This window comes from Micromys minutus (genome assembly GCF_963924665.1).
Source record: "Micromys minutus genome assembly, chromosome: 2".
Classification (NCBI taxonomy): Eukaryota; Metazoa; Chordata; class Mammalia; order Rodentia; family Muridae; genus Micromys; species Micromys minutus.
The window spans coordinates 30,733,363-30,744,538 of record NC_137971.1 but is presented as its reverse complement, the minus strand read 5'-3'; the positions used below and the strand labels follow the sequence as shown (position 1 = coordinate 30,744,538).

Genomic DNA, 11,176 nt, shown 5'->3' with positions numbered 1-11,176 from the left:
AAGATTTTTTTTAAAGAAAAATGGGAATCAACAAAATGTTTACTAGTTAGAGTCACAGTAAAGCTGATGGATATTAAACGGCATTAAAAAATGAAGCAGAACTGTTTTAACAGTAAACAATCTTTAAAAAGAAAATGTGAGGCCCAGAAAATACATAGAATACTGTCATTTCCAGGGGCAGTGGGGATAGTGAGCCATTAGAGACTCTTAATAATAAATACCTTTGGAAAAAGCCTCAGATAGAACAGTTGAAGGGAATCTTGCTTTTCACTTAATACTGTTAGGTGGCGTTGAATGCTGTTTTCTCCACAACTATTACCCAAATCAAAAAGAAAAAAAAAATTAAAACAATTTTAAAAACCAGAAAGAACAGAAGAGAAGCCTGAAAACATTGGGGAATGCATGAGTCCTCACTTCCTCAACCACTGTGGCCCTTGCCTACAGATTCCATGGCACAAAAATACCAGGCAAATGTGTCTGCCACGTCTATTTCCAGGGCAGGGGATTGAGACCTGTGGTCCCCAGATATTTCAAGAGTCACACCCCTTAAATAGTGGGCAACCTTTCCTGCATGTTCAGACATGTGTTATTCAAGAAGAAAGCCTGCTGCCTGTTTTCAGAGCTTCGAAGGATTGTTAGTCACATGGGGTTGTAGGAGCACTGCAGATGGCTGATGGGCTAACACCCAGTTAGTTCCTGCGTGAAGTATGTGGAGTGGAGAGTCCCCCTGGGTTATTGGACAGTGTCTGTTAGGAGAGGGGCCTTCCCTATTCCATCACATTGATGCCGTCTTATTAGAGCTGGATGTCTCTCTGAAGGCAGCTATACATGCCATAAAGAATGATTAAAAAACCGTTGAGGCACTGTTGCTATTCATTTCTTTATGTCTGGACTCTGTGGGCTGATTTGTTAGGCCCCACTGTCTTCCCTGCCAGTGAATTATCCTCTGGTAAGCATAGATAACACCAGAAGGCTGATTAAAAAAAAAAAAAAAAGCAAGCTATTATCAGTATTTGTAAGAAATGTCTGCTGAAACAAAGAACAAGGGAAAGAAAGAAGGAAAGAAAGAAAGTAAGAAAAAAGAAAGAAAGAGAGAAGCAAATTTATGAGACAACCTGACAGATAACCAGCAAGTCAGTAACAGCACCTTTCCCCCTGCTCCTGTCTCCAGGTTCCTGTCCTGTTTGAGTTTCTGCTCTGAGTCCCTTCATAATGAACAGTGATGTATGATTGTATACTTTGGATAGTAATGGAGCAGTGAAAATCTTACGAAATGGGTTTCTCCATATTAAAAATCTAGTATCTAATGATAATATTCAACTCTTTTTGTTGTTGTTGTTGGTTGTGTGTGTGTGTGCGCGCGCGCGCGCGCGCGCGCGTGCTAAGTTTAAAAGAATCTGCAAAAGGAAGGTGAAACCACCAGGGGTCATTGTAATGAGAGATGTAGCCACTGCAAAACAGAATTATACGCTGAGAGTGGTTACAAAGATCCAGGATTTCCAAGAAGATGAGGAGCTCTTTAGATACTGCACCCTCCCCCGGATTCTGAAATATGGGGTGTTTCACGGGACCCAATAGTATGGCTCTGCATGGGAAGCTGATAAACTTCTAGATTCTAGCAAGCAGACGTCCCGGCATCCCTTGCATCAGGATCTACACCATCCCCACTTCTGAATTGTACTTGGACAGTCTTCGAGCACATTGACAGAAACAGCGGTTGTCTGATTGTGCTCCCAGGCACACACAAAGGCACTCTGAAGCCACATGATTACCCCAAGGGGGAGGGAGGAGTTAACGAAATGTACCATGGCATCCAAGACTATGAGGCAAACAGCACCTGGGTGTAGGTGGTGATGGAGAAACGCGACGCAGCTTTCTTCCGTCCTCTGCTCAGCCGTGGATCTGGTCGGAACAGGACTCAAGGATTCCGTCAAGCAACTTCCTGCCCCTCTGCCAGCTCTGGCTGCGAGTACCTCAACGTGATGGGCACCAGTTAAGGAAACCCCACCAGGGAGTTGTCGAGATGGCAAGGAGACAGTATGGAGCCGAAGGAATTGTGGACTTTAAGGGTACTTGGGTGTTTCAATGCCGACGTGTGAAAGGAGGAGAACATTTAACCTTTGAAACAGCCCTTTAAGAGAGAGCGACATGGTGATGAGAGTCTGAGACAGGAGCATAGAGAGAGTGCGTGCAGCAAGATGCTATCTCCTCTTTTCCCCATAAACAAAACAAAACGAATTAGCTCTTCATTACAATTCTTTCAAAGAGAACATCAAAGCAAAGCAAGACATCTAAGGGGGAAAAATTGTATTGAGATGTTGTTATCTTTATCACCTGTAAAGATCAAGGCACATGTATTAGGGAAGCATGAATTTAATTAATGTGGTGATATTGCTTTAATGGTGTGAAATAGCATTTTAAGAAAAATAACCTGGGGTATGACTAATAAAGGTGTCTGAGTATAAAAAAGAAGAAGAAAGGGCCTGGAGGTTCCTTCAGGATCCCACTACAGCTGCTAGCTCACGAGTGATATCTGCTTTCCTATCCTAGAAAACTGCTCTGCAGCTGCTGGGTCGTATTTGGTGTTTGCCGCGAGCCTGGACTGTGGTAAATCGCCGCAGAACTCCAGGTTGGGCAGCTGAGTAGGCCTGGTTGATGTTGGTGAACTGCCTCCACATCTGGTCTGACAAGGTCTCAAACAGATGCTCCGCCTCCTCCCGCAGCTGGATGGACTTGGCTCGCATATTCTGAGTATGTCTGATGTTGTTGTTGCTGAATTTGGCCCAGGTTTCAGGAACTGACACCGCTTTGTCCAACTTTTCCATGCCGCGGAAGAAGCTAATGGAGTCAGATGTGTTCTTTAGGTTTAAACATCTCTCATCAATAGACTGTGCAGAGCTCTTGTCCTCAATATCCCGCTCTAGGGCATGTTGAGCATCTCGATTATCTTGCATCTGGAAATCAATTTGTTTAACTAATTTTCTCATCTGATCTTGGCGATATTTTAGTAAATTTGCTCCCTGGATAAGGTTTTTATCCACGTCGTCATGGACCAGGTCAACCCCGATCCTTTTCTCCTGATTGTAGAGACAGTCAAGGGCTATCTGCAGGGGACAGTTCACCTCCTCAACAGCACACTCCAAGCGCCTCTTGAGGGTTTTCATGCTGTTGTTCTCTGCCATAAGCACGTCCCACTCATGGCACAACCCTGACTTCCAGAAGCGGATGTCGCATAACCTCTGGCTCAGGTTCCGGGAGGTTCTCTCTTGCATCTGGCGAATCAGCTGGTCCTTATCCTGCATGATCCTCAGGGAGTCCTCTGTCAGCCTGCTAGCCCGGAGCCGCGACGCCTCTGCAACCCTGATGAGCAGATTATTGGAGCGGTCCCAGTCGCGTTGGGTATAGCGAGTGAAGAGCGGGGAGCGGAGCGAGGGCAGGGTGGTGGGCGGATGCGAGTCACCTGCGCAATCTTCTGGGCATGTCTGGGTGGTGGCGATGTTGTAGAAGAATCTGGGTTTCCATGCACTGCGGCACCGGGGCAGGTGAAAGGATTGGTGGCACCCCTGTACCACAGGGTCCTGCCCAGCAGGGGGCAGCCACTGCAAGCCACAGTGTTTCTTGGAGCCACAGTAACTCGCTGCCTGAAGGGTTCCGAGAAATTCCATCTTTCCCCCAATCAGCCCTCCGCAGGCAAAATTTTGCCCAAGGGTTCTCAGGAGCTAGGAGCCACGGCGCCTCTGTGACTCGGCGCTGGTGTCATAAAGCCCTGGAGAGGGTCTTTGCATCAATTCAGCAATGGTGAGTTTCTAGAACACTAATTTTGTTTTTGTGCACAACCCCAGCCTTAAGATAGAAAAAAAACCCAAAAAACAAAAAACAAACAAACAAACAAAAAAACCCAAACCTAAACCTTTCCCAAGAAAGTGTTTTCTTTAAAACACTCTAACATACAGTTTAGTATGTCAAGAAGACATTGTACCTTTCTTTTATCATGAATAAATAAATGAACTTGGTTTTAATGAACTGTAAACATGAAGTTTATGTCTTAAAAGGGACTAAAATCACATCCTTTGGGGAACTCCCCCCCAGAGGATCAGGCTATGAGTATCCGTACGGACCCACTGAACAGCTCTAATTATATCACTATGGTAGTACTACATGCCCCCCTGTATGGTTCACAGGATGGATCTGCAAGATTGGTGCTGCATTGTCTAATATAATGGCTACATATAACTAAGTCATCTAAAGCAAGCAAGCAAAGTCTAGCTCCTCACTTGCTCAGGTCACATTCCTGGTGCTCACCAGCCACACATAGCTAGTGTCTGTTACATAGACAGGACAGAGATTGTCCCTATCATGAAAGGGTGCTTTGGTGTGCAATCTTGCTCTAGACTTAACTGCTCTTAAAGGAGATGTGGGGGATCGGCACGTTTTCATTGCGTTTTGTGCTTTGTCTTACAGCCCCAGGGGTAGAGCCTAAGTCTTTGTCCTCTACCACTGAGTGACATGGCCAGTTGAGAAACTAGTAATGGCACCACAGAAGAGGCATCCCATCCGTCACATATATAACGTTGAGCCTGCTATATGACAACCTTAAGTCAGTGGCATTGTTCGGGCAAAGGAAGAGTTGGCAGTAACTGGTATAGATCCTAAAAATACCAACCACTAAATATCACAGGTGAGCCATTTTTACATCTTGATTTTTAACAAGCCAACTCAACCCATGTTTGAGAATTGCAAGACATTTTTTTATTATGCTGGGGATGATATAATAGCCATGGATTAATTTTGGTAGGTATGGAGGCTTTTGTGTCTGGGTGGGGCAAACACTAACTTTGTTTAGAGATGCATATTTAGGTATTGTGTTACCTTTTTGTTACTGTGCAAACACATGCCTGCCAAAAAGCAATCCCGGGAAAGGTGTGTGTGACTCAGAGTGGAAGAGTTGGACCTATCAATGGTGGGCAAGGTGCAGCAGCAGGAAGGTGAAGTTACTGTTCCCTTGCTGTGTCCACAGTCAGGAAGCTAAAAGAGATGGATGTGTGGCTCTACTTACTCCAGAACCTGTCAAGGCTGAAGATACCACTTGGAGATATAACTCCATTGATAGACAGCTTGCCTTACCTGAAAGAAACTGTTGGTTTCTCTTCAGTGGTCCATGGGATGAGACCCCCCCACATCCAGTATGGGTCAATAAAGACTGAGCATCATATGCACATAGTGATAAAATGACATAATGCTTAGATTTTACTTTCAAATATTTCGGAAAGCAAGTGTAGCAAAATCCTCACAGTGACTGAGTTTGGGTGACAGAGATATGAGGTTTCGGTAGCTCTAAACATTTAGTGTTTCAAATATATACCTTCCACTCTGTAGGATGATTAAATAGGAACTACCTCAAGTTTCTCCTGCCCTACAAGAGCCCATTAAAAGGACTCTTGGTAACATCAGTCTGAAATCTTTCATATCAATCTTCCTTTCACATAAAAGGAAAATATGGTTATATATTCAATGCAAATGCAGAGAGGATAATTACCATGGGGTATTGTTATGGTAAATATTAAAAAGAGGCTCCTGAGTAGGGCCATCTGGCACTGTGGGAATCTCTATCTTGGCACTCTAAGCCACCTCTAATAACTCAGGTGCGGTTCACTCTACCACCCCTGCTGCTTCTGTCCCTGGTGGATACGACAGCCCCCGGCGTTCTTTCCTACATCACCCAGTACGAACATGACTCCACAATGATTAACTTATCAAACAGGTTTATATGTTAAATTCTCAACCCACAAACCCTCTACACAATAAGCTTACATCCAATGGACAAGGATATAAACTGCACATCTATATGAGATAAATTAGACCTATAGAAACCCTTAGGACTAATCATAACAACCTCATCAAGCTAGAGATGTGCCAGAGGAACATACACATCTGCCTCCATCGCCTCCTCCATTAATCTCTGCCTCCTGCCTCCCTCTCTTTCGAACCTCCAGCCTCTTTCCCCGCCTACCTCTCTACTGTCCAACCATGTATCACCTTAACATCAACCTACAGGGTATAATTAATATCTTGCAATTATTTCAGAAGGAAACCCATAGAAAGAGAATATAGTTCTGAACTGTAAGAACAGTGGTCTCATAAAAATAGGCAGCACATTATGTTTTATTATTTAGCCTTATGAAATAGTTGGGTATATAAACACCACATGTATCTATCTCTCAATGAAATGTATTTTGAAGGTAGGGAAGGCAGTTCAGTCAGTAAGGTGTTTGCTAAAAAGCATGAGGATCTGAGTTCAATCCCATATAACAAAGCCTGCCATAGTATGTAGTAGCATGTGCTTACAGTCCCAACCACTGGGAGGTAAAGACAGGAGGATCCCCATGGTTCCCTGCCAACTAGGCTTACTGGACTGGCAAGCTCCAGACCTATGAGATCTTGTCTCAGAAAGCAAAGTGAAGACTTTTAAGGTATGATACCTGAAGAGAACCTCACATATACACATGTACATACAAACATACATATATACACATATACACAAGCAAAAGGCAAAATTTAAGCCTCAAATTTTTTGCTATTCTGAAAAATCTGCAATTAACTCTCCTTGCTCATATTTCCTTGTGCCCATAAGAGTGCTCATAAGAAAGCAGAATCATTAAGTTATAAGCTTTCTTTCTTTTTCAGAGAAGTTTCTAACTAAAGGGCAAAAGTTAGAAGTTCATCTTAACCTTCAACAAAATGAAGGATTGCAATCAATTACAATGTCAGAAGATAATAAATTTATAAAAAGCCTAGTGGTCTCAAGCTGGGGATGTAGCACACAGCTTTAATCCCCGCACCTGGGAGGTAGAGGCAGGCAGATTTCTGAGTTCAAAGCCAGCCTGGTCTACAGAGTTCCAGGAAAGCAAAGGTTACACAGAGAAAACCTGTCTTGAAACAAAGAACAGTAATCTCAATGGCCAAGCAGAACCTGGCAATTTGAATATTTCTTAAGAATACATAATTCTCAACCAGAGCTATAAAAGAGACTTTGTTTTAAAACAACAACAACAAAGAATACTCAGTTATCCAGATCTCTCTCCCCTTACTTCCCAATTTTGGGAATGCTTCCGAGGAAAGAGCAAATTAAAAACCAAAAGGCTTTTAACAACCTCGAAGCCATTTGGGATCTGAGCTTCCAGATGGGATCGATTTTGTATAACTGCATTAGCATTTGTGAGGTTGACCAGCACTACATTCTGTCTTGAGCAGGACTCACTGGCATCTGTGAGCTCAGCACTGACAATGAAAACACAGAGCAGCTGAGAATCTGTAGAATGTTCTCTGCCATTGGAAAGTCACTGCTTTCAGAAAAACTAGCTTGCTGATTAGTAGGTAAATCATAGTGAAAGTCAATTTGTAACAAATATAAAGGAATATGATGAAGCTCCAAAACCTGTTTTATAATTTTTTACATATTTATGGCTAGTGAGATGACTCTGTGGGTCAAGGCACTCGCCACGCGTTCCTAGCAACTTGAGTTCAGTCGATGGAACCCATTTCTCTAAAGGTGAAAGGAAGACCTTCACACTTGCTCATCTTGGCGAGCGTGAGCGTGCGCGCGCGCGCGCGCACACACACACACACACACACACACACACACACACACACACAGAGGGGGGGAGGTAGGGGGAAGGAGAGGGGAACATACTAATTTTAAAAATTACTATGCCCAAGCACAGGATTTAAGCTGTGAAGTCAGCAGTGGCTGTCAGTGAGGCTTCTCATCTGTCCTAGTCATGCCTCGTCATTTATAGTTTTAAATGAGAAATGTCCCCTTGACAGGCACATGTGTTTAAACACCTGCGATACCAGTTGATTTCTCTGATTTGGAAGGCTGGGAACATAGAGCCTAGCTATGAGAAGTGGGTCTCCGGGAGAGGGCTCTGGAGGTTATGTGAGTCTCTGGTTCCAGTCTAAGCCATCTGCCTCCTGTTCTGCCAAGATGTGAGGAGTCGCAGCATCATGCACCACTACCACATGATGGTTCAGCATGAATAGTCTGTTGCCTCCAAAACTGAACCAAGTTAAACCCCTTCACCCTTCAGCTGCCTCTGTTGGGTATTTCCTAACAGCAATAAAAATGTAATCTAGTCATCTCTCAACAATAAATGTCTTTATGTCCCTGTCCCTCCCTCTTTCATCTTTACTTAATCCGGTTCCCACCACCACTTTGTCATTCCCATCCACTTATTCACTCTGTATGTGCTCAACGGACACAGATCTGAGCAATACAGGTGTGGTTAAGAAGTGAGCTGTGACCATGAGGAGCTTATATTCTAGTGAAAGAACTAAGAACAGAAAAGGATGGACAGCAAGGAAAAAAATGTGTACATTACAAAAATATACATTACACAAAGTGGTAAAATGGGAGGTCATAGGTTAGAAAGGGACTAAGAACCTAATTTAGACTGGGCTGGGCTGGGCTCTCTAGGTGAATGACCTTTGACCTATGGGAAGCAGAGTTGGGGCAGATGGCTTTCCTTAGTGTTTACTATCTTTGTAAGTTTGAGAATCTGCCCCTGTGAAGCTTGTGACTTTCTGAGTCTTAGAACGCCCCTCCTTTTTTGGAAGAAGGGAATGTTTGAATTCTCAGAGAATATCTCACATTTGTACAGGTCAAATTTTAAATGTGCATGATACATTTAAATGATGATGTCCAAACTGCAGATACATGATATGAGGCTGAACCATGGGGTTTAAGATCAATGATTAGATTCCAACTTGGGAAGCATCAATACCCAGATGTTATTTAAAGCTACAGTAACTGACAAAATCCTCCCCCACACAAAATCTGAGGATTTCTAACATTAGAGTCAACAAGAAGAGAGGGAGGTCAGGGAGAGCATCATAGCAAATGTGATAGTTTGCATATGCTTGGCCCAGGGAGTGGCACTATTAGGTGTGGCCTTGTTGGAGGAAGTATGTCACTCTGGGGATGGGCTTGAGACACTCCTCCTAGCTGCCTGAAGATGCTCAATCTGTTCCTGGTTTCCTTTGGATGAAGGTGTAGAACTCACAGCTCCTCCTGCACCATGCCTGCCTGGATTCTACCATGCTCTCGCCTTGATGGTAATGGACTAAACATCTGAACCTGTAAGCCAGCCTCGATTAAATGTTGTCATTTATAAGACTTGCCTTGGTCATGGTGTCTGTTCATAGCAATAAACCCTAACTAAGACAGCAGTGAACTCTACATTGACAGAGAGCTAGTTTCTTTCCAGGTGAAGTGGAAACTTAAGGGTTCTTTGGAAAGTTTGTTGGATGGTGTTTTGCTGGGGCTACTTGGTAAAGGGCATTATGGTGACTTACAAGGACAAATCCAATACGATGCTGATGATGTAATTGAACAATGATGTGTTGCCACCTTAAGAGAGTGTGATTTGACTGAAGAACCTGGGGTGTGGGATCTATGTCATTTACTAAACTAATACAGGGTTCTGGAGAAGCCTTCACAGAATTCTTACAGCGGTTGTGTTCGGCTGTGAAGAGAGCCAGAACAGACCCTGAAACCAGACAGTCATTGTCATTGATAGAAATACTGGTATTTGAAAATGCAAACACTAAAAGAGAGCAATCAAATCATAAAAAGCCTGTGGAACCCCTAAAGATGAATGGATAAGGCAAACAACCGATGTTGGTTCTCAGGAGTATAATTAGAATATCATAGGGCAAATCATAGCTAGAAATATCAGGAATCAAAATGCTTGATGTTTTAATTGTGATGAATTTGGTCATTTCCAAAGAAATTGTAAGGCTAGAAGATTCAAAGCTCAAAATAACAGGCACATTGACTCTAGATAATATGGTAATAGGAGAGAACAAGCAGGTTCTGGTGGCTGTGGGCCACAAAAGCTTCAGGGTATTATAGCTGGAAAGGGCAAACATTGGTCAATGGACTGCTGGTCTGAGATACATAAGAGGTAACCTCTTGCCATTGGTAACCAAACCAAAGGGCCTGCTTAAGGCTCTTCAACAAACAATACGAGCCATTTTCCTTTGGTCAGTCAGGGGGTACCAAGCAGGCAAGAAAATCGAAATTTGATATTTCTGATCTTATGCATGCAGCTTTGGATCTAACTATAGATTCCTCTCTTACATTATCCCCAGAAGTTGAATGTTACAAATTAACCACTGGTGTATAATGGTCCCTTACCTTCAGGGACAAAAGGGATAATCTTGGGAAGAGGTGGATTAACTTCTCAAGGATTTATTGTACATCCAGATGTAGTAGATAAGAATAGCAAGGAAGAAACAATAAGTTATAGCATATGTGACAAAGGAGAAAATTGTTCAACAGTTGTTTTCTTACATTAAGGGCAAGGCTGCTTCAGTAGAACGGACAGGACACTTTTGGGAGTACTGGAAAATGTGTGTTATGGCAAACAATAGTTGATGATCGGGGATCCAAATTAATGGTACAAATGAAAGGTGTTGACATAGAGGGTTTGGTGAATACAGAAACTGATGTTAGCATACGTTTCCAAAAGTCTAGGGATCCAGATTGGCCACTTCAAAAAGTTAATACACAATCTAGAGGAATTGGTAAATTATCACGAATAAGACAAAGTATCCAATGGATTACCTGTGTGGGACCAGAAGAGCAAACAGGGAAGTTGAGGCCTCATGTGGCTGACATATCCATAAACTTAAGGGAAGGGGATCTTTACAACAATGACATACTCAAATTAGTATTCCTGCAATTCTGCGGAAAGGAAATTAGAGATGATATGGTAGAAACTTCTGGAGATGGTATTGACACAGGTGATGGTCAAAAACCAGGATGACACAGGGATTGAGTTTCCAAATTTGTAAAGGGGGCCACCGATGACAAACCAACATCCTTGCCCCTTAAATGGTTATCAAGCCAGCCTATCTGGCAAGAGCAGTGTCCCACAACAAAAGAAAAATTGCAGGCCCTTGAACAACTGGTACAAGAGCAACTGGAGGCTCAATATATAGAAGACTCTACCAGCCCATGTATTTCTCCTGTGTTTATTGTAAGAAGAAATCAGGTAAATGAAGGATGATAGGGATTATTATTATTATTATTATTATCATTATCATTATCATCATCATCATCGTCATCATCATCATCATCATCATCAAAACAACCCTGAGATTCCACCTCACACCA

At 42.9% G+C, this 11,176-nt stretch overlaps 1 protein-coding gene and 1 pseudogene across 2 annotated transcripts; one reads left to right on the top strand and one right to left on the bottom strand.

The window, feature by feature from the left end:
* The first annotated feature begins 1,404 nt into the window (after nt 1-1,404).
* LOC308417517 (phytanoyl-CoA dioxygenase, peroxisomal-like) lies at nt 1,405-1,997 on the top strand (annotated as a pseudogene). Its single transcript has one exon. The product of its transcript is annotated as a phytanoyl-CoA dioxygenase, peroxisomal-like (transcript).
* Nucleotides 1,998-2,546: 549 nt separating this feature from the next.
* On the bottom strand, nt 2,547-3,665 carry LOC308417516 (tektin-5-like; the record flags this gene model as incomplete). The annotated part of the gene is made up of 1 exon (XM_080912904.1): nt 2,547-3,665. One exon carries the CDS (start codon nt 3,663-3,665, stop codon nt 2,547-2,549), a length of 1,119 nt encoding a protein of 372 aa, XP_080769030.1.
* Nucleotides 3,666-11,176: the final 7,511 nt, after the last annotated feature.